The sequence below is a fragment of the Adiantum capillus-veneris genome, chromosome 16, assembly GCF_014529385.1.
Source record: "Adiantum capillus-veneris isolate H3 chromosome 16, ASM1452938v2, whole genome shotgun sequence".
Taxonomy (NCBI): Eukaryota; Viridiplantae; Streptophyta; class Polypodiopsida; order Polypodiales; family Pteridaceae; genus Adiantum; species Adiantum capillus-veneris.
In genome coordinates this window covers 3,835,421-3,862,732 of record NC_140946.1, presented here as the reverse complement: position 1 = coordinate 3,862,732, position 27,312 = coordinate 3,835,421, and the positions used below count along the sequence as shown (strand labels likewise).

General features: G+C 44.7%; 1 protein-coding gene across 11 annotated transcripts in view; it reads left to right on the top strand.

Annotated features, from left to right (window-relative positions):
- Positions 1-27,312, top strand: part of LOC147438467 (uncharacterized) — a 126,450-nt gene that overhangs the window by 62,600 nt on the left and 36,538 nt on the right. For 8 of the 11 annotated variants that reach the window (XR_015184496.1, XR_015184494.1, XR_015184497.1 and 5 more), the window contains exons 2-7: positions 540-631; positions 849-959; positions 1,101-1,183; positions 1,276-1,409; positions 1,503-1,555; positions 1,710-1,802. Coding sequence is in view for 7 of the 11 variants with exons in the window: in XM_086484565.1 (XP_086340691.1) it covers positions 540-631; positions 849-959; positions 1,101-1,183; positions 1,276-1,409; positions 1,503-1,555; positions 1,710-1,802 (566 nt within the window). In the remaining 4 variants the exon portion in view is untranslated. The remainder of the gene's footprint in view (positions 1-539; positions 632-848; positions 960-1,100; positions 1,184-1,275; positions 1,410-1,502; positions 1,556-1,709; positions 1,803-27,312) is intronic. The other 3 variants (XM_086484568.1, XM_086484563.1, XM_086484564.1) reach the window with 2 other exon arrangements.

The following is a 27,312-nucleotide window of genomic DNA, read 5'->3' as shown; positions in this document are numbered from 1 at the left end:
TTTTTGTGCGTATGCGTATGATTGAAAATGTTGAAATATGGCTCTTGCCAAGAGAAACAAGTTGTGGAGGAATAATTAGTCACTGAGGTGTTTTAACTCGAAAGGGGGGTCCTTCAATTTTAAGTCTTACAAGCAATTGACCATCTCTGTTTCCTTGTGCCAAAACAAAGAGCAGCTTAACAGTGCTACTGGTCTTAATAGAGCGTTAATTGCACTCAATAATTTACTGATTTTTCTTCAAGTTTTTGTCTATGAGGAACTTCAAATGACAAGGATTTGATATAAAAATAAGTTGTTCGAATGGGTTGGAAATTGGAATGCAGAAACGAAGTTTATCTTGTCATGACGATTAGGTGAAAACTCTTAAGGACTCGTGTACCCTTTCTAGGTTGAGAAAGTTATATTTCCCTCTAGCCTTGTTCTTTTTGCAACAGATTACTTTAGCTAGGCATGTTGCCACAATTTGATTTTGCATTTGACGCATGTAAACATTCTTGTAGTTGTAACAATATTTGATATGTTTGCTGATAAATTTACAGCTTGCAAAGTCCACGTCAGGCTTTTTGGTAAAATGGGAAATACCCTGGGATGGAAAAACTGTCATTGTGACAATAACAGCTTTTGGATTAAGGTAACCTTTTTCTCCCACCTTTCTGCTTCCGCTGCTTTTTGATTTAGAAGCAAAGCTGCACCTACAAGTTTTTTTTTGCTCATTGGAAGTTCAACAGTGTGTTTTTGTTTGTTTTTCTTTGATGTAAAGCTAATTTTTCCATTTGCAGGTAGCTTTACAAATTTGTGATTCTAGAACATGAGTTCTAATATAATATTTTGACATTGTTGTGCTATAGCTTTTTGTTCACTGGCCTTGCAGTGTCGGTTCTGCTTGCTCAGCTTGGTTTCAGGCATAGACAACTTTTGGATGTTGATGAACGATCTCTCGTGATCTTCATCAATCAAATGTAAAAGAACGTCCTTTCCCATCTCCCTTCTGACAAATAATTTATTATGTGTCTATCATTCAATTTATGGTCTCTTATGTCTTGTGGAGACATGTTGCCTGCAGTACTTAGCCGATTTTGGGTCAATCTGTTGTTTCTCAGTTTGCAGACATTTGTTGGAACATTTGTAATCAAGATTTGCACCAAAAGCTACATACCTCTTCCAAGGGACCTTTTTTACTATGGTTTGCACTGAAATGCTTTGTGCAACATTATGCTCTGACATATTACATATTTGAGAGAGTGTGTAACTGAAGTTTGGAACGACTTGTATCAGATTTTAGAGACCCTTTCAGTTTTAGCCGTGGGTGGCTGTTATGGAGTGTAATTGGCACCTTTTGCGGTGCTGCTGCCGTCTTATTGTCTGGTACTCTAGCTGCATACATCAATGGGGAACCGTTGCCAAGGGAGGTGTGTGTAACCTTCATTTTGAGGGAGATCCAAAGAGACTTTCACTTTGCCGAAATACCTGCTATAACTGATTCTGAGCATGTGCTTATTCAGAGGCGAGATGCATTATTGCAATTGCTTCCTTTGATTGGGGCCTCAAGCACAAGGTCAGTTTAAGTGTAAATTATTTTTTCTGTTATATGGTTGGTTTATCATTCTTTGTTTCCCATAATACCCTCTTCAAAACAAATGCTAGTAAGGCATGAAGCTGATAATCTTTTCTAATCCCTGTTTCTAATTTTTGTGGTTGCTGTGCCATAGTACTGCATTACTACTTGCTGTTACAGGAGTTCTGGCTCCTTTTCTGGAAGAAACTCTTTTTAGGGGGTTTCTCATGACTTCTTTGACAAAATGGTACATCTCTCTCTCTCTCTCTCTCTCTCTCTCTCTCTCTCTCTCTCTCTCTATATATATATATATATATATATATATATATATATATATATATATATATATATATATATATATATATATATATATATATATATATATATATATATATATATATATATATATATATCCCCCCCCCCCCCCGGGCCCAAAACCCCTTCTGTGTTTATGGGAACATAAATTAAACAAGGCAAGTAAAGCAGATCAAATGCTTTTTCAATCCAACCAAAATAGTGCTCTGTATTAGCGCAACATACCATGAATTAGGGGAAAGTATCATTGCCAATTTAGAGAGGGTCTTGGTCCTTCGAGATTACACCATATGCTGATCTACAAAAGGAACATCATTTATTGTGGTCACTTTCACAACAAAGGGGGAGGGTCTTACAATTATGTGTGATCTCTGAGCCATCTACCATGGAGGCGGTTGACCACATGCAACCATCTTCCAGGGGGTTCACTCTACAGATGAGCCATGAGTGTAAGGGCTAGCGGACGGTCTCGACTAGTCATAGAGACCTTATGGTAACGAGGGGAGCAAGTCACCTCACGTCACGTCATACCACAAGGAAGGTGCTAGCTTAAGCTCAGGGCTAGCTTAGGCAAGGGGCTTCCTTAACCAAGGGGTCTGCTTACCGAGCAAAGGGCAGCTTTCCACATTTTCAAGATTTCATTCCTGCACACACCTGCACTTGCTCACTCACACACCCCCTCCTCATGCTTGGCACATGAGAGAGGGAGGTCACTTGAGTCCAGCACTCCCATGAAATCAAGCAAGGACGAGGGATGAGGTGGAGGAGGTCATCAAGCAAGCCATTTTGGCACACAAGAAAGTGACAGATAGTGCCCTTGATATTGGCAATAGGGCTCTATCGGAGAAGATCATGCCTCTAGAGGCGGAGTGTGCCTCTCAAAAGCAAAGTGGAGGCATGAGATGAAGAAATTGACAAACTACAGGAAGAGTTGGAGGACCCCAGACCAAGCTTGAAGAAGGGGAAATTCAACCATTCATAGCAAAAGAGCTGAATAGCATTAAGGAGCAAGTGCTCACCATCCAAGCTGAGGAGGAGGAGAAGGAACGAGAGACCTAGCCATGGGTAGAGGTGCTCATCCGCACCAAGAAGCAAGTAGACGAAGTGGACCAATGGATCTAAGTGGCCAAAATAGGTAAACATGAAACCCGCATTCCCACCTCTATCATCAACATGACAATTGAGGAAGAGCAGATGAAGGAACGCACTCTACATGTACGAGTCACATATGTCAAGGACACCAACAATGTGGAGAGGAAGTGAAAAGCCTCTATGCATGTATGGAAATCATGGAGCCAAAACACATTGGAGCATGAAGAGTGGGCAAGAAAGGAGGAGGAGATGGGGGAACCTCCAAGGAATGTTCTCTTATTATTTGTTTCACTACCATGGAAGAGAGGAAGGAATTTTGAAAAAGAGACCTACACTAAATAGGGATTTTCTTGGGAGATGATCCTCGAGTGTAATGGGAGGAACCTTTTTGCCACCACCAACAATCTCAAAAGGTGTCTTGCCTGTGGACGAATGCACCGTATTATTGTATGCATACTCAAGCGTAGGCAAATACTGTTCCCACTTGCCCTTATTATCTGACACATAGCATTTCAGCAGATCCAAGACAGTAGAATTAGCCTTTTCTGACTGTCCATCAGTTTGTGGATGAAACCAAGACGAGAACTTGAGTGTAGTGCCCATGTTCTCAAACAATCCTCTCCAAAATGAACTTGTCATGCGAGGATCACGATCATTGACAATCGATTGTGGCATACCATGGTACTTGAACACATTGTAGATGAATAACCGTGCCATTTGGTCAGATTTTATCTTCTTCTTGACAGGAATAAAATGGGCCTGTTTTTTGAACCTGCAAATAATGGTCCATATACCATCATTCCTTGTTGGCGTTTTGGGAAGATCAAAGATAAAGTCCATAGCAATGCTTTCCCATGGCTTATTCGGAATAGGCAGTGGTTGTAACGACCCTGGTGCCTTTTGCCTGTCAAACTTGACCTTTTGGCAAATGAGGCATGCTCGCACAAAGGCATGCACACCTCTCCTCAAGGTAGGCCAATAGAAGAATGTCTCTACCGCTTTAGTTGTCGCATCAATACCATGATGCCCTGCATACCGTGGGACATGACTTTCTACCATGACCTTAGGTCGCAATGGCTTAGTAACACAAAGTCTGCCATGCATCATCATAAAATTGTCTCTGAGGAGGTAGTGCTCATGATGTTGCCTCTCTTGCAACTGCTCAAAAATTCTTGCAAAGTCTTCATCTATAGCATATTGTTCCTTCATGTCATCAAGTTCATGATGATAAGGAATTGACACAGTTGAAATCTGTGGCTTTCTTGATAATGTATCAGCCACAACAGTCTTCTTGCCTTGCACATTGCATAATCTGGAAATGGAACATAGAAAGAATGTTTGCCATTGCATATGCTTTTCGGATAGCTTTGAAGTATTGCAAGGTCTGATGATCTGTTTGGACAACAAAATCAACACCTAACAGGTAGTGCTTCTAGCTAGAGAGCGCAGCCAATAACTCTCTCATAGATTTGCATAATCTTTTATGGCCCTTGTAGGATTCTGCTCTCATAAGCTACTACCCGACCATCTTGCATTAGCACTGCTTCGATGCTATCACAGTGGACCAGAAATGACTTCCTAAGATCTGGTAAAACAATCACGGCATCTGAAGTCAACTTTTCCTTTCAGCGACCGAAAGCTGAAATCTCTCTTTGGTTCCATCTAAAAGTGCGCTCTTTCTTTTGTAAAGCGTGAAGAGGTGAAGCTATCTCTGCAAAATTCTTAATAAACCTTCTATAGTATGAACACAATCCCAAGAAGCTATGGACATCTTGCACAATCTTTAAGTCTGACCATGTCTTAATAGCTTCAACCTTTGCGGGATCCATTCAGACACCATCCTTTGATACTCTGTGGCCAAGAAAGTGGATCTCTTCCAAGAAGAATTCACTTTTCTTAGGATTGACAAGTAACTTGTGACTGCGCAGCTCTTTGAACATAATGGTCAAGTGAAGAGCAGGAGCATTTGTAAGACCAAATGGCATCACTAAGAACTCATAAAGACCAAATGTCGTTCTAAAAGCAGTCTTGTGCACATCCTCTGGCCTTATACGAAGCTGATAGTACCCACTCTTAAGGTCTATCCTGCTGAAAATTGTATCCTTGGGATAGGAAACCTGTTCTTGATGATATTCTTGTTCAACGCACGGTAATCAATACACATGCGCCAAGAGCCATCCTTCTTCTGCACTAAAAGCACCGGGGAGAACTAGGGTGAATCAACCCCTTCTCTAAAAGCTTCTCTACCTGGCCCATAATCACTTTCTGCTGCGCCACACTAACCCTGTAGGGAGGTCTGTTCGGTGGGCTACACCTTGGCACCAAATTTATCAGGTGGTCCTCAGGTCTCTTTGGCGGTAATTGCGACGGTAATGAATCGAAAAAATAGTTATTAAACTCTCGCAAAAATGCTGACCTTTCTTTATCTAACAGAGATAAATTTGACTGACAATTATCTGAAACATCACGTGCAAAGATCAAGTACATAGAAAGATGATTTTTAATTACAGAAGTGATAGCTGAAGCAGATACAATAGGGGCAGACTCCTCTTTGAGCTTTACATCCAAAACATGAGTTTTGCCCCTATGCTGAAGGGTGATCGTTTTGCCGAAGGCATCCAACACACCATGTACTCTGAACATCCACAGGATTCCCAGTTGCGCATCGCACCCTGCCAATGGCATGATATAGAACTCTTCAATGTCCACATACGACTGAAGATGGAGAGGCAGTTTTCCAATGATGGGAGTAACACACTGAGTGGCCAGGACATGCCAACCCTTCCTCTGCCGTGTACCCCATCTCTTCAGCTCTGATGCCCAGCTTCATAGCTAACACTGGTGAGATAAAGTTTGCTTTGGCACTTGGATCAAAGAAGATGAGTGCCGTCTGATCTCTCACTTTGCCCCATGCTCTGCATAACTCGCTGGCATCTGTACGTGACCTGTCACCCACCATATCTGGCACCAAACCTGTCGTGGGCTTAGGCTTCTTTCCTTTCTTATCTTCTTTATCATCCGAATCAGCTGGCCTTTTTCTTTGTGGACAACCTGCAACAAAGTGACTAAGCTGCTCGCATATAAAGCATTTATTTTCAGCCATCAAGACCTTCTTTTCCTCGAGCGACTTGCGCACAAAGGGCTTCCTTTTTGGCTTCTTTGCCTGCGCTCTAGAAGTCCCGGCTAAGTCCTTATCCTTGTTGTCCTTTTCTGACTCTTGTGGTGCTTCAAGAGCCGTTTTGACAAAGGGCTTCTTTGCTGAATTTTTCTTTTGCTGACCCCCTTTTGCGTTGCCCAGGAACCCACTGTCCTCTCCCTTCAACAAGACAAGACCAGTGTTGGCAACTTCCATAAGCTGAGAGAGAGTAGCTACTCTGTTCTTTGTACAGTAATCCCGAAGCCCTTTAGGCAGCCCACAACAATACTTCTCAATTGCTCTATCAGTGGCACAAACCTGTAGGAGGTTACTGAGAGAAATGCTTTGCAAAACATCCGATTGTACTCCTGTAGGATCTTGCAAGTAGCTGCAGTGAGTTGGTGACAATCCGTCATGACATTGGCTTCAAATTCATTTGACAGCCACGCAGATGCAAACATTTGTTTGAAGTATACCCATGCGGCGGGTGCCTGTCCTTGCATCAACAATGTCGTCCACCATGTAAGCACATTGTCTTTCAAGAAAGTGGCAACTTTCTAGACCTTGGAGGCCTCTGTAAAATTCCCTCCTGTATAAGCTGTATCAAACTGCTGGAGGAAAGTAGTGAGTTGGTGCCTATCTGTCATGACATTGGCTTCAAATTCATTTGACAGCCACGCAGATGCAAACATTTGTTTGAAGTATGCCCATTTGGCTGTCCTTGCATCAACAATGTCGTCCACCATGTAAGCGCATTGTCTTTCAAGAAAGTGGCAACTTTCCAGACCTTGGAGACCTCTGTAAAATTCCCTCCTGCATAAGCTGTATCAAACTGCTAGAGGAAAGTAAGAGCCTTTGGCTTATCCTCAAAGCCGATGAAAGTGCTAAACTTTACAGCTGCACCACCTCTTTATAAGCTTTTGGCTTTTCCTATGTCCCCAAATTTTCATAAGGAATTGTCTGCAACATGGGCATTGTAGTAGGGATCATTGGTGCGTCTTGGCCATTGACATTTTGTGTCATAGGTGCCTTATCTGGCTGCTGTCCAGAAAAACCAGCCATGCCAAAATTGCCCTGTGGCACCCCAAACTGGCCCTGGTTGCTCTGAAAGCCTTGCTGCATCCTGATGCTACCATACATGGGGTGAAACCGTCCCGTAGGGCAGTAGACTTTGGCTTTCAACCGAAATTCATTACTTTACTTTAGACACACACAGAGAAAACTTTGCAAAGGTAATCTGCGACTGGAATTAACACTTAAAGCACACACGGCTCGGAAGCTAGAATGCTCTAAGTAGACGCCGACAACTTGTAGGCCCCCAAATTGGCGGCCCCTTTCGGTATTTCTTTATACTTTAAGAGGGTAAATTACAAGAAGAGTCCTGGAAATTCTTTACCTGTATCCAGCTAGATACCACCTCTTCTGGCAAAATTTCGGCAGCATAACATCCCAAAACTTGCCTCAAACCAATTCCCCTGCTGGAACTCACTTCCACTGACATAAACCCTTTGATTTCTGCCCAAAAACAGTAAATTCAGCATGCTGTATTTACTGGTTTTTGCCCTGTTTTCAGTCCAAACAGTCATTAAACTGTCCTCTAACAGTGGGGCACTGTTCCCAATGGTTCTGGCATCCATATGGCTGAAAAACAGTCCAAATTCAGCGCATAACCAGCGCTGAAAATGCACCTGTACGGTGAGGTTATCATCCTCACCGGTGCCTGATTTTGGAGTAGCAGAGAGGGTCGTGCCTTAGCAAAAACGCATAAGACCTCACAGCTGTACATGAGTCAAATGAAGAGCCCTCTTGAGGGGCATCACATTACTGCACGTAGGGGAAAGAGAGAGCGGTGTAGGGTGTGCAGGACATGACTTCTTGCACTACACTGTACATTGAGAGGGAAAGCTTGCAGTCAATAGCTCTTAACCTGTGACAATCTTGCAAATGAGGCCTCCCTATCTAGAAATCGAGCGCCCCTTCTTGCTGCAAGAGGAAAGTGCACCAAAATGTGCCACTTGGCACTTTTACAAGGAATTTTCCGTTTCGGGGTTGCCGCTTAAAAATCTCCTGAATGGTTGCCCAGTTGACTTTGCAGCAGCGTTCTAAAATGTTCCCCTTGTCATTTCGGAGGTAATGACGCGAACATATTTTATGGTCCAAAATAGCAGTTCCCTAAATATTAGAGGATGCTTCCGTTGGACTCCCATTGGTCGTCTGACCATCTATCCCCACTGGGACCGCATCCAAAAATGCAATGTGGTCTAACTGTCCGGGTACTTTCCTTTGGTGACCCGACCGTGGCATTGTGCCTTTATTGTGTTCACCTCCTTGTATCCACCAACTTGCTAAGTGCGACAGGGGACCTACATGATCTTGAACTGATCCTAGACATCCTCTTACTATACGAGTTCCAATGCCGACCAACTTCTTGTTTGCGGGTGAAACTACCGTTCACATTGGTCATACAATGTGCGACCATTTGCAACTTCAAAAAGAGGGTCTCAAAAATTAAACAAAAATTATTGGAAAGAAACCAACAACTAAAGGTTAGCAATTGCCACGTCCTTGTGACATAGTTAACAGTTGCCACGTCCTCGTGACATACACCCCTCTTGAAATCGCAAACGTCCTTGATTGCATACCATAAATATACGCCACTGATGATGTTGTGTTGTTAGCACTCTTGTATCATCGCATGTATCCGCAAGAAAGGTCGTAACACATAAATACAAATGACTTAATGAGACCTTTATACTTTTGTCATTTCCATCTATTACACTGACTTCATATGTACATTTGATGTGTTAGCTCTAACATTACCCCTCCTTTGCACACGTTGGGTTGGGGCATAAGTCGGTTATAACCCAAAGGCATCAAGGTAAAGCTGCAATACATTCGGTGACTTTGACAGCTCATGCTGTTCCATCCAAGCGTCGGGCAATTTCAGCCTAGAAGCAACATCGCTGATCTTATCAAGCACTTGAAAAGGCCTATAGTAATGCATGCTGAGCTTTGGAAATAACCTTTCCTTGTCCTTAACCTTTCCTTGTCCTTAACCTTTCCTTTTCAAACCATAAAAGTACCCAATTATCAGGTGAAAACAATAATTCACAATGTTGACGATCAACAGCCCTTTTCAGCTTTGCCTGAGTTCCACCCTATCGGTTCGTAGAGATGAGAGTGCCCGCTATATATGGGTCAAAATTAGTGTGTGGAGGAGGGTAGAGCTCTCTACATTTCCATATGTTCTTTCCCTCCTAGCTCATCTCATTATGCTTCACCTAAGGGGTAGTCACCATACATGATACTAGATGAGGATATTTGGGAGTTCTCGAGGGATGGAAATGTCATCCTACTCAAGGATTTCAATGCTAGGACAGCATGTCATCAAGCATCCTTCTTTGACACTTTCGAGGAGATGTTAGAGAGCTAGACTCCAAAGAGATGGGGATCTCCAGGACCTTAGAGGATACTGAGGAGTTTACAGAGTATGGAAGATACCTAATTGAGATGGGCACAACACTTGGATTGGCCATTTCGAACGGCCTTGATAGATACTCCTCTTTAGACAGCTTCACTTACTTCCCTCACATGCATCACATTGCCATCCTAGATACCACTTTTGCAGAGAGACAAATGGAGTGTATACATGAGAGCTGTGTAGTCTTCTAGCAGGGGAGGACCCCCATAAACCGGTGTCAAAGCTCACCGAGATAACGACAGAGATGATACACACAACGGCAACCACAACTTTTCCCCACTCTCAGTTTACTAGCATTGTTTGGGAGCATGCCTCAGATAATTGGTATGATGAGGAGTGCCGAGATACGAGAGCCTGGCTTGAGAGAGAGGTGGCTTCAGGTTGGCAGTGATGACATACCTACTTGGGGGGTAGCTGACGGTTTCACATGGCTACGGCTGGGTCAGACATGCAGATATCTGGGCTTTCAAGTTGGATTCGATGTTACCTCACAGCAGCAGTTTGCACCCGTACTACAGTCTATTCGCAGGAAGCTATGCCATTGGTCTTCACGTCAACTGCCGTTGGCTGGCCGTGCATTGGTTGCCAACCAGGTCATTCTGGCTACAATATGGTATACGGCTTCTTGTTGGATGTTACATTCTGGTGTGATAGCTCCGCTCCTCTGCCTAGTGCCGAACTTTTTATGGAGTGGCACAGATGGGACTACTGATACCTGTGCTCGAGTTCGTTGGTCCACGATTATTCGTCCTAGGTCAGAGGGAGGCCTTGGCATTATTGATCCAGAGTTACAGAGCCGCGCCCTTCTTACCAAGCTTATTGTTCGGGGTCTTTTTCCCGGACAAGAACCTTGAAAGATGCTTCTTCAGGCCGCTCTTTGCGCAGTGACTCCGCGACTCGGCACTAGAGATGGTCATACTTGGCAGACAGGGTATCGTTTTCTCTTACTGATGCCCCCTTGTCCACCGCCTCCCTCTCACCCTTCATCCGATCGCTCCTTCAGATTTGGGTTTCCATGCGACGGGCTATCATACGCTCACCTCCCTCATGTCGTGAGGAGATTGAGCGCCAACCTCTCATTTGGAATGGTGCAGTTCTTGATTCTTCAGTTGATCCACCCCGTCAGCTTGGAGAGAGGACTCACATTGATTGGGCTGCCTGGGACACTGGCCCTACTGCCTCTATGCGGTTGTTTCATGAGACACGTATGCTGGATGCTGATTTTGTGGCAGAACATTGGTCGCGGGGTGACAGACAGACTGCTTGAGATTGATTCCGCTGTTCCTTCACAGTGGGATGCAGTCATGAGAGGCACGGTTCAGATGTCTCCCCATTGTGGCTGGGAAGGCCTCTTTGCTCAGAGCACTCTCTTATTAGTTCGTTTAGACACCATGCTATTCACAGTTGATACTGACCAGTCTCAGGGATTCATGCTAGATTGACATATGATGCCACCTCTCCGCACCTTGTCCTTCCTGGAGCTCGATGGGAGGCCATCAGAGTAGTTGGCTCCCGCGGGAAGCGTCGTTGTGTTGACCCCGTTTCGCTTCCGCTGATGCTGCACTTTGGAGACTTTGGGTGTGGGAGGGTCGTGCCCTATCTCAGCTTTATTGGGACCCAGGAGAGTGGCATTGGCCTCACTCTGACCCCACCGGTGCACCTGTATCCTTCTTTGAGTACATTGTCAGGATTGGACGGTTAGCATTGATGAGATAGCAGCTAGAGCAACCCACTTGTATGCGTTTCTGGTTACATTCAGGCCTCTCCCATGCCTATCTGCAACAGTTTTGGTCCGCCATCTTGGATTTACATGCGGCTCGTCGTATTTCTTTTTTCATGTGGATGATTGCACATGCGGGACTTCCAGTTGGGACTTGGCTAGCTACTATGGGTCATGATCCGTTATGTACTCGCTGTCCTTTGCGACTACTTAAGTCACCTGCACACTGTCTTTGGTCATGCTCAGCTTCCCATGTAGTGTGGCTTGCAGTTTGCTTTCTACTTAGCAGATCAGGTGTTCAGCATGGATTTCTTACTTGGGGATCTGTCTCATGGTTGATGCCGATGGCCGGCCCCCACTTTTCTACGAGGGCTTAGACACAGATCCAGCCTTTATGCTTACCTCGGCTAGTTATTGGCGAGGGACTTTGGCTATGCTACCACAGATTGCTTGGCAGGGGGATTCTTAGACACGTGATGAAGTTTTTTTAGTCATCACTAGTATTACACTATGGAATGTTTGGAGAGCTCGTTGTCTCCACATTCTAAGTGCGGCTCCACAGCTCCTTCAGGATACCCTCACTGCCATTTGGCTGGACATCATTCACACCCTGATTTGGCAGTGGGATTCTTCCTCAGGTACATCTCGAGCAGCCGAGGCTCGCCGATTTGCCTTCCTTCGGCGTTGGGCACGATCCCCACTCTTCTTCACACTTACAGGTGGCCAGATTACGTGGCATTATGCCCCTCCTCGGTGGTTTCTCTTCCACTCGTCACACCGACCACCATGAGATTGTTCTAGTCGAGTTGTCACTATAGTGGCTCTCCTCCTTACATTCAGCTTGTACACCCCACGTGATAGGCTATTTTGGCATCCGCTGGGGATTATATTGTACTCAGTAATATACAGCCCTTACTTTTTCCAAAAAAAGAAAGAAAAAAAAGAGGTGGCTTTAGGAGACATCACACATAGGTAGTCATGTACACTTTTCCGACGCAATATGCAGTGAAAGAAGAGAGCTTTCTTGGCTCAGCTTGTGAGAGATATTTATCAAATGCTCTTGAGCGAGGACTCTAGGGATGCTTGGCGACTCTTTAGAGAGCACTCACTCTCTCTAGTCATTACTTCTACAAAGACATGGACACAATATGCATCCTCTCTATACACAATAGCAAAGCAACTAACATTGCTAGACCCACCAAAGCCTTGTCCTCCCACTCCTACTTTCTGCACAACAAAGATGGTGAGGCGAGCCATCGATAGATTACACAACATGATCATGATCATTGATGGCATAGTGGTAGAGCATTTCGTACATGCCAGAGATCATAATGATGATTTGTTGGCCTTCATGTTCAATAGGGCCATGTATAAGGGGTTTTCTGGGACTTGGAGTACGTCTAAGATTGTACCACTACTCACCTCTGTAGATCTGACCCTGCCAACTAATTATCTCACTGTCATGATCATTGGCCAAGCTATATGCATCTATACTCGAGCATGAGTTGAGCAAATGGGCGGGGAGAGGGTGTACGAGCTTCAAGGTAAGCTGGATTCAAGAGGGGATTCTCGACACTTGATCATATCTCACGCTTAGAGTGATCATTGAGGAGGGGAGAGCACATGGGAGGAGGATTTATTGTAGCTTTATGGATTTCCGCAAAGCCTTTGACTTAATCCTGAGAACCAGATTGATATGGAGACTACAGGGCGATCTCCCTTGCGTTTTTGCTTCTTAGGGCAACTGCATAGAGGCGATGTGATCATGTAGACACAGAGCACCCACACCTTTGGTGCAGGCATTGGAGTGGAGGAGATCCACAATCTCCAGAGGGCATCTGTTATGTCCTGCTACAGGAGAGGGGATCTAGCCCAGACGCTGTCGGGATGGGCGTCCAATGTTCGGGTAGACGTAGTGTGAAGCCGGCTAGTGTGGCCGGCCACTATTATAAAAGGGAGGCCAAGGCCTCATTTGCAGTTATCGACCCCCACTGGCAGAGTGCTAGTGGTTAGCCCGCGAGGTTAGGGGTGCGAGAGGTCACCCCGAGGAGGTGAGGCCGGGTGGTATGGGACGCTCGGTCTTACAGGTGCACGCCTACATCCTCGGACACTGGCCCCAACACGGGGGAGCTGCCGGATGGTGGCTATGGTCGGGTGATTCGTCCGACGCGTGTCTATGGGCGGTCCGTGTAGCCGGGAGATCCACTCTCTGTGTTCGTTTCATGGTATCAGAGCCGGCTTGGCTACGGAATGGACCATGTGCACACCTACGGGCTGGTTAGAATCAGATAATCAGTATTTCATGCAAGTTTTGATGAAATAACTGTTTAATTGATTATTTTCTTCTCTCATGAGTATGTGAACAAGTGAGAGTTAATGCTTATTTTACTGATTTTTGGTGAAAATCAGTTTTTTTAACTGGTGGGAGTGTTTAAAATCAGCAATTTTATTAACTTCTTGTGTTTTACTGCAGTAGAATACAAGATTTGCAGATTTTTGTGTGATTTTCAATGAAAATCCACTGATTACCTTTCAATTTACTGGTTTGTAATTGAAATTCAGCATACAGTCAAAACTCTCTTTGTGTAATGTTCTCTGTGCGAAGTAGAGAGAGAGAGAGAGAGAGAGAGAGAGAGAGAGAGAGAGAGAGAGAGAGAGAGAGAGAGAGAGAGAGAGAGAGAAGTACCTCCCTCTTTGTAGCAGGGACTTTCTCTGCAAGCGTGGAAAGACTGAGCAGTGGAGGACTTTTTTTTCCAGTGTGGAGGACTGAGTTGGCTCGAGCCTGAACTAGTCGCATGCTTGGCACAAGCCCGCACACGCACAAAGGCGGGGGAAAATTTCCCACGTGTTGTGCTCCTCTCTCTCTCTACACACACCGTTTCTACATATTTTTTTTAATGCTGGCAGCCTTAGGCCTTGCGCTGTTTTTTATAAAAAAAACATTGCCTTGTTCTTTTATTCTACTAGGTGGCCTTTTATTCAAATGGCGAAGGACACTTGGGTTTTTTTTAGTAAGGTCTGAAACATGCAACTCAAAAACACTTAGAGAGAGTGAGTTTGTGTAGAAAAACCCAGTTTTCAGCCCTCTTCTTCTCTCCCACCGCTTCTCTCTCTCACCTGCTCGCACTCCCGCGCTCCCGCCATCACCTGCTTGCCTTCGGACGCTCACGCCGACGTGTAGAGTTCCTCGAACTTCAACTTTTCGCAATCAAAACGTGCAGAAAAGGTCCAATTTCTCGTGAAACTTCCAATTTTTCACGAAACCTTGCCATGGATTCCTCCTGCTCGGATGCGCAGCGTGATGATGCGCCATGTAACATTCAAATTCCGTTCACGCATGCTCTATACACATGGATTACAAGCGTGTTATCGCTCTGGAAAACGCAAACGTTTAGACGAACGTTCGCTTGGCCTCTCTTGAAGGGGCCGTGCAAGGACTTAATTCTTGGCTTACCGCTTTGGAGAATACGACTCAGTCGACGACTGCGCGTATTTTCGATGGTAAAACCCATCTCCAGCAACTGTGGATGCAGATTGCTGCTTTTGGGCGTTCACAGGGTGGTCCAACTGCCACAATTCCGTACAAAACTACAAATTTCTGACGAGAGAAGAAGGAATGTACAGAACTGGCCGTAAATAACTAGCTTCACCAATGGACCACGTATTTTGATCTCCATGGGGAGCATGATGAACGGAGGATTCAGACGATTCTTCTTTATTTGCGCAGCAAGGCGCTTACCTGGTGGCGTGATATGACTTAGAAGCCTACGACGTGGGTTGACTTTTGTGTGAAATTCAAGAAGGATTTCACCAAAATGGATCCTTTGAAAGCTTACACGAAACTGCAGAGTCTTTTGATGAAAGCTCTAACTTTTGATAAGTACAGAACGGCTTTCAAAGAAGCGCTCACCTTTTGCAAGGTGGATTCCACGCATGCTGTGCACATGTACCTCCTAGGATTACATGAAGATTACCGTGGGGCCTTAATCGAGGACAAAGTTCCGACTGACGTCGAGGATGCAGTGGCAAAGGCCATGACGTTCCATTTGATAAATGTAGCGAATTATGAGAAGAAAAGAACTTTAGACCATCAATCCGGTGAGGGCGTTTCGAGGAAGCGATCCCGATTTCAGCAAAAGTCCAAATCACCGTCGAGACCTTCTCAGGAGAAGAAGAAAGCCAAAAATGCTTTAGTTGCTGATGCATTGAAGAAGGGGGCTTGCTTCGGATGTGGCCAGACAGGTCACCAAATCAAGGATTGCCCCAAGAAGAAGACAAAGAAACCGCAAGGTCGTCCTTCGGTTCAGACTCACGAGATCTCAGGTAACTCTGATGTCATTCGAGTTGAAATCCATCATTTGGCACACAGTTCATGCACTAATTGTACTTTTAGCACCAAAGTTTTTGATAAGCACCGTCTTCTCCGTTCCCCCGGGAAGATCAATGGTCACGACGTGACCGTACTCCTTGATAATGGAAGCACACACAATTTTATGGATGCAAAATTGGTGCAGAAACTAAGCCTGCGGACGCGGGACAATGACCATGAGTATTGCTGAAGATGGCTCGTTGCGAGGATACGGATGTATGGAATTGGATGGTTCCAGATTTGTCGCTCGAGTCGGCTGATTACAAAGAGAACCTGGATTTCCACATCATGCGCCTGGATAGAACAGATGTTATTTTAGGAATTCCATGGTTTTAAACAAGACTCATTGTGTATAGACTATGTACATCACTGTCTTGTTTTTGTTAAGCAAGACATGCCTCATGTATCTGTTTCTCTTTGTAATCAGATTTCTGTAAATAATGGTTTTGCAATACCAGTTGTTACTGCTTTCGAAATGTATAAAGATACAAAGTCTTTTGATGTTGACTTTTATCGATTTGTACATCTGCTTGGTTTAATTCATTAGCGCTTGGTACTTCTGTCATTGAATTTCATAAAAATGTTCCATGTTCTTCTGTTGAACTTGGGCATTCCGACGAATTTAACCTTGTCCGAGAAATCATGACTGATTTCAAGGAAAGACCATCATTTATCTTTTCTTTTATCTGGAAAGGTCCATATTATCTCAGGCGTGCCTTCTCAACACGTAAGAGCACCCAATTGTTCTCCTTCGATTTCAAATCGCGACCATGTCGATCTGTTGCCTTCTTATGTCTTTCTTGAAATTTCTCTAAAGCCTCCCGGACCAAGTCCAAGTCCCTCGTGAACTGATTGGCTTCAAAAATCTTATCTTTTTGTGCTAAGGAAGGGCGGAACCTTCGTAGCAAATTCACTAATCTCAAATGGCGCCTTCCCCATCAAAGAGTGGATTGTGTTTTTGTAGGCAATTTCCACGAAGGGCAAAATGCTTTTCCCATGTAGTCTTCTGATCCAAAGAAGAACACTTCAACAAATTCAGTACGACTGAATTTGCAATCTCAAACTGCCCATCTCTCTACGGGTGGAAAGATGACAAGAACTGCAACCGTGTGCCAATGTCACAAACGGGCGCATAATAATATAAAATACATTCGGATAAATAGAATTTATCACTTATTACTGAAGCCAAAGGATATAGAGAGAGAGATAGAGAGTGAGAAGATCGACACAGTACTAGGGACGAGAAGATGGGCTAGTTTCCTCCCGTAATAGTATCTTTATTACTGAGGAGAAGTCTATACAAGCACTTGAACCGAACGTATTACCACGTTCGTTCTAGAATAAGACTTGATTGTTCCCGGAAGCCTCAGCTTTCGATTCCTAGTGCGAAACCCTATTCCAAGGAACTTCCGTTTCTTATTCCTAATCCTTGAGAACCAAGGTTCTCGCCTCTGGATCTCACCTTCCAGACTCAGGGCATGACATCCCTGCAACTCTCTTTTCCAACTCTGTTTCCAGAGTCCTCTTCCTACAGAACAACTCTGCTTTCCCAGACACGAAGTCCTTACTTGGGAATCCCAACTTCCGGATCACAACTTGAGAGACTACCTCTCTCCGATCGTGGATCTACTTCCCAAACTCGGTTACAAAACCCTTGGGCTGATCTGGCTCTAGTTCCTCAGAGCGCTTTTCTCCTTCAGAGAGAGGCTCATGCCTTCCTCTGCTCCTACTCCCTCACGAAGAGAAAGTACACTTGCAATCAAATACTCAATGATCATAACATGAAAATCGTTACCTTCAAATTCTCGACGCTCGAAACGCAACTCGGTTCTCAAAAATCAATTCCCCGGAAGAGATCTTTGCATAGAAAATCCTCTCTTCCAATCCTACACACAAAAGAGGTGTGTTCTCGGGTTCCTTCTTGTAAATCAGCCCCGTCTACGACATTTATGGGCTGAAAACAGAGAAAAACAGCAGCTTGTTGCGATGGAAACATGCTCCGTAGGAACTTCTTCGCGAGGGAACTTGCGCACTGGGTCTTGGCGACATCGGGTACACTTGGGACAGTCATGGGCATCATTGGCAAACGTCTTCTTTGCGGGTGAACTCTGCAGCATCATCTCCTTCTTGCAAAAACTGATCCTCCCTTCTGAGTGAGGGCATGTGATGCTTTTATAGCTCCTGGCCACGGGCACGAATAGCTGCTCGCGTAGAGATCGCGACTGTTCCTTTTTTTTTTTTTTTGCGTTGTTCTGCGAGAAAGAGAGAGAGAGAAAACACTGGCTGAATCTCTTGCCTTATTTATCAGATGGCTGCCCACTTTTTAAGTGGGCAGCCGACGTATTTAAAAAATAGTCCGAATCTGTCCAAAAACTCAATAAAACCTTATAAGTTAAAAACAATGCTTTCACAGCACTTCCCAAGCGTCCCTGGATGCAATCACATGCACAGTTGCAATGCAGACATAGGCTTCCTCGCGGGGAAGCATCTGCTTTCCCGAAAGGCAATCCCGCTTTCTCAAAAAGCATCTGTTTTTCCTCAAAGTTTCCTCTGAACCCATCTTCATTCAAGTGCTTGCTTTTCCTTGTGCACAATTCCAACACAGTTCGGAATTTCCTCTCGACTATGAATATCCCCTTTCCGATGCACCCGTCACCCACCTTGTGACGCATTAGGAATACCCATCACCTAGTCCTTTCCTACCGAACTTACGGTACAATCTCCTTCGCGATGCTCTATGTCACCCATCCTATGACGCATCGGAGATGTCCGTTCCCGGATGGTCGGATACTTATTCCCGATGCTCCCTGTCACCCATCCAATGTGACGGATGAGAAGTACCTGTTCCTGGTGGCCTTACAGATATTCCCGTTCTCAATGCTCCCGTCATTACTTTGAACGACGTACTAGGAATACTCTGTACTTGGATGTCTCAAGTGAGAAAAACCCTCTCACTTAAAATTCCAATAATTCATTCAGAATTATTTTTCCTTGGTGTAACCAAGCGACAAAACCCTCTCACTTATTGATCCAATAATTCATTTAGAATTATTTTTTGTCAGATAAAGCCAATTTAGCAATAGCCAATGTTCTCTAAAATAGCCTTCCAAAACAAACTCGTGAATCGGGGATCTCTGTGAGAGACAATTGTTTGAGGCATGCCATGTAATATGAATATCTGGGCAATGAACAGTCTCGCTAAATGATCCGGCTTGGCTGTCTTCTTCACTGGATGAAATGAGCTTGCTTGCTAAATCTGTCGATAATAGTCCAGATACCATCGTGCCCACTCTGTGTCTTCGGGAGATAAAAAATGAAATCCATTGCAATACTCTCCAAGGGCCGGGTGGGTATGGGTAAAGGCTGTAACAATCCCTGTGCTTTATGCCTGTCAAACTTGACCTTCTTGCATACCAAGCACCTGTGCACAAACTCGTCTACATCCTTCTTGAGTCTCGGCCAAAAGAAGTATCTCTCTACCCCTTTCAAGGTGGTAGCAATGCCGCGGTGACCCGTAAAAGGCGGACAATGGCATTCAGTCATAACCTTTTCCCTCAACGGTTGTGTAATGCACAACATGGTTTTCCTCATCAAGTAGCCATCCCGCATGGAATATCCTGCTACTGTCTCCCCATCCGTATCTGTGTGAAAATGTCTGCAAAAACTGTATCTGTGGCATACTGATCGACCATATTCTCGAAACTTCTATGGTGTATCGTGGAAATAGCCAAAACCAACGGCTTCCGGGACAAAGCATCTGCCACCAAGTTCTTTTGTCCTTGCACATGGACAATCTGGAAATGAAATTGTGACAAGATGTTTGCCCACTGCATCTGCTTTTTCGATAGCTGCTTCTGTGACAAGAAGTAGCGTAAACTATGGTGATCTGTGAAGACCGTAAAAATGGCTCCCAGTAGGTAATGTCGCCACTGAGTAAGAGCATGGATAACCGCCAAAAGCTCTTTGTCATATATCTGTGCTGTCAATTCCGGCCTTGAAAACAATCGGCTCTCGTAGGCAATGACATGGCGTTCTTGCATTAAGACCGCACCTAGACTACGACCACAAGCATCACAATATACTTCAAATGACTTCTGCAAATCCGGCAAAAACAAAACTGGTCCTGTAGTCAATTTCTCTTTCAAAGTCTGAAAGGCAATCATCTCTGTGGGTCCCCACGAGAAAGGGACTCCTTTCTGTGTCAAGATATGCAAAGGGGAAGCAACCTCTGCAAACTTTCTAATGAACCGCCGGTAGTAAGAACATAAGCCCAAGAAGCTTCTAACCATGGACATTCTACAAATCGAAAAAAATCACGAATAGTCCCAATCTTGGCCGGGTCCATCTGCACTCATGCTGCCGAGACGATGTGTCCCAAAAAGTGTATCTCTGGTAGGAAAAATTCACTCTTCTTTGCATTGATCACCAACTTGTGATCCCGCAATGCCTGAAAGACCTGTAGCAGATGTTCTCTATGTTCTGCCTCATCCTTGGAGAAGACAATAATGTCATGAAAGAAAGTGCCCACAAAAGATTTGCACTCTCTGAAAATCGTGTCCATCATTCGGTTAAAAGTCACTGGAGCATTGGTAAGCCCAAAAGGCATCAATAAAAATTCAAGTAAACCGAAGGTCGTTCGAAAAGATGTCTTGTAGATATCTCCCGACGCAATTCGATCTGATGATATCCGCTCTTCAAATCGATCCTGCTGAAACAAGAGGATCCCTGTAGTCGATCAAGAATATCATCGATCCTAGGAATCTAAAATCTGTTCTTGATGGTGATTTTGTTGAGAGCTCTATAATCAATGCACATTCTCCAAGATCCGTCTTTCTTCAAAACCAACAACACCGGAGAGCAGTAAGGTGAAGTACTCGGCTGGATAAGACCCTTTTCCAAGAGGTCTTTCACTTGGTTCATAATCTCTTCATTCTGGGCTCGGCTCACACGATAAGGTGGCCAATTCGGTGGTGTGCTTCCAGGTATCAGATCAATAGTATGATCCTCAGGACGAGCTGGTGGCAACGCGCCTGGCAAGCCCTCTCAAAAGCAATCGGCATGAGTGTGGAGAAAATCTTGGAGTTCTTTATTAAGGTCAAAACATATTCGACCTTCAATCATCGTTCAGTTCTCTCTAGGAAAATCGAGTAAAGAAATTGAATTTCATCAAGTACAATCTCTTTGCCCTTCATTTGTCAAAGTCGCTTTCTCAGCCCGATAGTCAAGAACGGTATTGTTCTTATGGTACCAAGGGATTTCGAGGAGGAAGTCACAACCTCCCAAGGGCATTACGTAGAAGTCCTTGGGCCCTAAACACCCCTGACATTGCAAACGAAATTTGCCAATGATCGGTGTAATGGCATCATCCCGTCCGGGTGCCGCTAGAACTACCTCTGCTTGTGGCCTCAGCCTGTCGGGCATAATTCCAAATCGAGCCGCCAATTCAAGTGAAAAGAAGTTGGCCTTGGCTCCTCCATCAAAGAAAATGAGGGCTTCCTGATCTTTCACTTTGCCCTAAGTGCGGCAAAGTTTGTACTTTTCATCAGATTCGGTTCGGGCCCCACACAATGTGGTACCAATTCTAATTTCATCTACCCTTTTCTGCCACATTCCTCTGCTGCTCTAGAACTCTCTGGCCTGTCTTAAGTTTGTTCTTGCTGTGCCTTTTTGGGGCACTTTGCAGAGATGTGCCAATGTTCTCCGCATCGAAAACACTTCCCCTCTTTCAGATAGATAACCCTTTCTCTAAGAGTTTGTCGGGGTTTCTTTGTTCAAGGAACTCTTTCTCTTTCTTCTTTCATTGTGAGAGGTCTGTTGGGTTCTCTGAGTCAAGATCTCATTAGTGGGGTAAGTCAGATTGCCCGAGTGTATGGCAAAACCCCGTTTCGCATGACCTATCAATTCTTGAATAGAATTTGACTTTTGTTCCAAGCTATAGTCTCGGATCTCTCTAGGAAGTTCGCAGCAAAACCGCTCAATGTGTTCCTGAAACAAGACCTTTGTAAATGAAGAGGCTGATAGAAAAGAGTTCCAAAATCTCTCGCAATAAGCGTCCAAAGAATCTCCCTTGGTCATCCCAAGATGATTCCAAGCAGTTCGTATATCTCGTTCGTACTCCCGAGTCAGCCAAGAAGAAATAAAAAGCCTTTTGAATTTGAACCATCTAATCGGAGCTTCCTTCTCAGTAGAAGGATGGACCACCATGTTGGAGCATTTCCCTTGAAGAAAGAGGTAGCCCTTTGAATCTTGGAGTGCTCTGAGGAATGTCCATCAGAGAAAGCTATATCAAACTGCTGTATGAAGGCCAAAGCCCTCGAAGCATCGCGGAATTTATAAAAAGTGTCAAACTTAATTGATTGTCCACCTTCTTTAAATTCTTTTACTTTCTTTGTCACCAGCGTGTGACTACTATCTATCCTTTTTGTTGATTTCTTTCTTATTATTTATTTACTTCCACTTTTTGGAAACACCCCTCGGGAAATCTAACTGCCCTGCATTGCATAGCTAGTGTGGAACTGTCCAGAGGGAGTCCAGGCCTCAGGGCAAGAGAGCACTAAGGTTGGACAAAGACTATGGTTAGCCAAAGTGGGGTCATTGACTAGCCAAAGTGGAATCCTTTGCTACAGAGGCTACATTTTAGTTTTGGGTGTGGCTGCAATGTACAAAGCGGGTCAGATGACCTAGAAAGATACAATGGCAGCATCTCCTAAAATTTAGGGAACTGCTATTTTGGGACCTGAAAATGTGTTTGCGTCATTACCTCCGGAATGACAAGGAGAATATTTTCTTACTCTGTTGTGAAGTCAACTGGGCAACCGGTTGGGAGATTTTTAGGCGGCAACCCCGAAACGGGAAAATGCTTGTAAATGCGCCAAGTGGCACATTCTGGTGCACTTTCCTCATGCAGAAAAATGGGCGCTGATTTTTAAGCTGGGAGAGGCTCATTTTCAGATTTGCCCTCTCTCTCTCCCCTATGGCAATATGTTATGCCCCTCTAGTGGGCTTTTCAATTGACCAATGTACAGTTGTGTGGGTTCATGCACGATTGCCGAGGCAAGAGCCTCTTGCATAGGTACTGGATTAGCTAGCGGCTAATCCCCCGTAGGTACAGGTGAATTCGGAGAGGTTTCACGCCAGAAACCTTGTTCGATTCAAAGGGCAAGTAGCCCTACAGGTGCGGGAGCTCGAGGACTTGCTACGGATGCGATCGGCACGCGAAACGGAGCCCGAAACAGTAAATTACAGCCTGCTGTGTATTTTTGCAGGTTTAGGGTTTTGGCCCTAAACGGTCCCTAATACCCCCAGCAGGTTCGGGGACGCGAGGGGACCGTTGTACAGGTGATCTGGCGCATTTTCGGGGCTGAAAACAGAGAACTCAGCGTGCTGCAGATTCTCGCCAGGTTTTGCAAAGTGCCCGTATGCGTCGGGAAAGTCAGTCAATGCGAGGGAATACTGACTGTGAAGGGTCCTAGTACAGTTATGTTGCCGAAATCGGGCCGGAACAGTTAAAATTCAGCCATGTTTGTGCGGGGCAGCCACAGCGTTTATTCCCTCTTTTGAACAATAAAGAAATACCGAAAGGGGCGCCGAAGTTAGGGGCCAATCTGGTGTCGGTCTACTCATACAGGTGCAATCTAACAACCTGTATCCCTCTCTCCTTTGTTGTGTCTTGAAAGTACAGGTAAAGTGGACGACAAATTAAATGGGTGAAAGTAAATAAGGTTTAAGTTTAAAGTGTATCGCCCTTTTTGAAAGTACAGGCCGGTTCCATGGTTCCATCGACGGGATTAAATCACTTTTTCCCATAGAAGTGAGCCTTTGTCAGGTTTGACTTGAAGACACAGGGGATCATAGACCAGACACAGGGAATTGCAATTATGGTTGACAGACCAAATGATGTGACTGAAGAGGTTTCCTCTTCACAGGGTCAACAGACACATGAAGTGGGCGAGTCCTCAAGACCACCACAGACGGATGATGATATATTGAGGACCCAGTTGGCTACTGTTGTGGCTATGTTCACACAAGTAATGCAGAATCCGAGGTTTTTAGCCTTTCTGCAACCTCCTGTTCCGTCTCAGCAAGTTGGGTCACTGGATCATATTCAAAAGCCTGTTAAGGCTCGAGCACAGGTGATTCATATTGCACAGTCAATGGAAACACCTGTACACTTGACGGAGAACATGCAGTCTCCACAACGTGTGCCTAAGGTGCAAGAACAGGTGGCTGAGATGCCAGTCTTTCAAGCTGTACCAGTTCAGCGAGCCACTTTTCAGCAGCCTATAGCTGGTTCTAATGGGCAGGGAAGCAACCTACAGGCTATGCAACAGATCTTTCCACCACCTTGAGTACACCCTGACTATTTTGGAGGTGGATCGGTATTCCAGAGCATGGTTGGTCCTGCACCTGGAAATCAGTTTTACAGCTAAGAACAGTGTTCGGGGGTGCTCAAACAATGATGCCTAACCCCATGTATGGTGTCACGGACATGCTACTAGGATTTCAAAGCACTCAGGGCCAATTTGGGATGCCATAGACAAATTTTGGTATGGCTGGAATTACAAATCAACAACCAAATATGGCATTCCCAGGTCCACTTAATTGTGGTCAGGGAACACAAATGAACCCTAACAGTGTTCCCATGTTTCAGTCACTTCCATATGACAATTTAACGCCGCTAGAGAGGCCAACTCCGTACAAAGAAGGTGGCAAAGGTGTGTCTTTCACGACCTTTACAGGGTTTGATGACAGGAAGAAGGCTCTCTCATTCCTCCAGCAGTTTCACAAGGTTGCATTCACAAGGCCTATGCAGGGGGAAACTTTACATAGGCTTCAAAGGTCCGCAAGGCAGCCACTTTCTTCACAGGGAATGGGGGACAATGGTGGACAACTTTATTGCTTCAAGGGCAAGCTCCGTCCACATGGATTTACTTCAAGCAGATTTCTGCAGCAGCATGGTTATCTGATGATTTTGAAGCAGATGTCATGACAGAACGGCACCAGCTTAATGCTGCCACTTGCAAGAATCTGGATGACTACAATCGGAAGTTTTGGAAAGCTCTACTTCCAGTAACTTCCTATAGGTTTGTGCCATTGACAGAACAGATTGAAAAATACTGTTGTGGCCTACCCAAAGGATTGAGAAAATACTGCACGAAGACCAAAGTCACTACTTTGACGCAGCTCATCGAGGTAGCAAACACTGGCAATGGTTTGCTCAAGGGAGAAGATTGTGAATTCAATACTGGCATCAAGGAAGGATCAGCCAAGAAAAATTCAGCGAAGAAGTATCTTCCCAAGGAGGCTCCGAAAGTGACTCAGGAGCCAGCCAATGTAGGGAAAGACAAAGCTACGGCTGAATCATAAAAGGGACCAGCGAAGAAATGGAAAAGACGTTTTCCTCGCAAGTCGGAAGAGCAAAAGAAGGTCCTGAGGTCAGAGAACAAATGCTTCATCTGTGAGCAGCCTGGCCACATTGCTTACAATTGTCCTACAAAGAAAAGGCCATTTGATTCTGAAGACAAGGAGGACAGGCAAGGAAGAAGCCCATGGCTGGTCTAGTGCCAGATATGGTGGGCGACAAGCCAAATTTAGATGCAAGTGAGCTTTGTAGAGCATGGGGAAAGGTCAGGGATCAAACAGTGCTTATTATCTTTGATCCAAGTGCCAAAGCCAACTTCATTTCCCCAAAATTGGCTTCAAAGTTGGCCTGAAGAGATGGGGTATACAGTAGAGGCAGGTTTGGCATGTCCTGGCCATACAGAGGCTGTGACACCCATCATTGGAAAGTTGCATCTACATATCTAGTCCTATGTAGATGCTGAAGAATTTTACATCATGCCACTAGACGGATCTGATGTGTTGTTAGGTATTCCTTGGTTATTTCGTGTACAGGGAATCATGGATGCCTACAACAAAAAGATCACTGTACAGAGCAGGGTAAAGACTCACATTCTGGATGTAAAGCTTAAAGGGGAGTCTATCCCCACTGTATCAGCTTCTGCTATTACTTCTGTAATGAAAAAGCATCTTTCTGCGTACTTGGTTTTTGCATGTGAAGTGTCAGATTGTGATGAATCAAATTTATCTGTGTTAGATAAAGAAAGGTCAATGTTTTTACAACAGTATAGTGACTGTTTTTCCGATTCATTACCGTCTCAATTACCGCCAGAGAGACCCGAGGACCATGCGATAGATTTGGTGCCAAACAGTAGCCCACCGAATAAGCCTCCGTACAGGGTTAGTGCGGCTCAGCAGAAAGAGATAATGGGCCAAGTACTGGAGCTGTTAGAAAAGGGGCCGATTCAGCCCAGTTCATCTCCATTCTGTTCTCCAGTGTTGTTGGTGTAGAAAAAGGATGGCTCATGGCGTATGTGCATCGACTACCGCGCACTGAACAAGAATACCATCAAGAATAGGTTCCCTATACCTAGAATTGATGATATTATAGATAAATTAGAAGGAGCAGCTATGTTTAGCAGGATAGATCTAAAGAGTGGGTACCATCAGATCCGCATTAGATCAGAGGATGTGCACAAGATTGCTTTTAGAACAACGTTTGGCCTTTACGAATTTTGAGTGATGCCCTTTGGTCTCACAAATACTCCTGCTACGTTCAATAGGATGATGGACAGAATTTTCCGTCCACACCAGCAGTTTGTTGGTACATTCTTTGATGACATGATAGTCTACTCAAAGAATGAAGAGGAGCATAGGCATCACTTGGCCATTGTGTTCAAAGAGCTACGCAGTCATAGGTTGCTCATCAATGCAAAGAAAAGTGAATTTTTTCTGGAAGAGATCCACTTTTTGGGACACATTGTCTCTAAGGATGGTGTCAGAATGGATCCTTCAAAAGTTGAAGCGATCAAGTCATGGCCAGATTCGAAGACGGTGCATGATGCCTGAAGTTTCTTGGGACTATTGCTCCTATTATAGAAGGTTTATCCGAAATTTCGCTGAGATTTCTTCACCTTTACATGCTCTTCAAAAGAAGGCAGTCACCTTTAGATGGAACAGAAAGAGATTTCAGCTCTTAATCTCTTAAAGAAAAAGATGACTTCAGGTCCAGTCATTGTGTTGCCAGATCTTAGGAAGTCATTTGTTGTCCAGTGTGATGCCTGCGGTAGTAGCATTGGTGCAGTGCTAATGCAAGATGGCAGGGTAGTAGCCTATGAGAGTAGAATTTTGCAAGGGCTAGAGATGACCATGCAGGTCTATGAGAAAGAGTTACTGGCTGTGATTCATGCGCTCTTAAGTTGGAAACACTACCTGCTAGGTGCAGATTTCGTTGTCCAAACGGACCTTTAGACCTTGCGATACTTCTTGACATAGACAAAGTTATCTGAGAAGCATATGCGATGGGCAAATATCCTGTCCATGTTCCATTTTCAGATTGTGCATGTGGAAGGCAAGAAGAACGTTGTGGCTGATCCCTTGTCAAGGAAGCCACAAATTTCAGCTGTGTCAATTCCTTATTATCATGAACTTGATGATATGAGAGAACAGTATGCAAATGATGAAGATTTTGCAAGGGTCTTCGAGCAGCTAATGGCTGGAGAACGTCATGAACACTATCTTCTCAAAGATGGGTTCATGATGATGCATGGAAGATTGTGTGTCACAAAGCCATTGCGACGCAAAG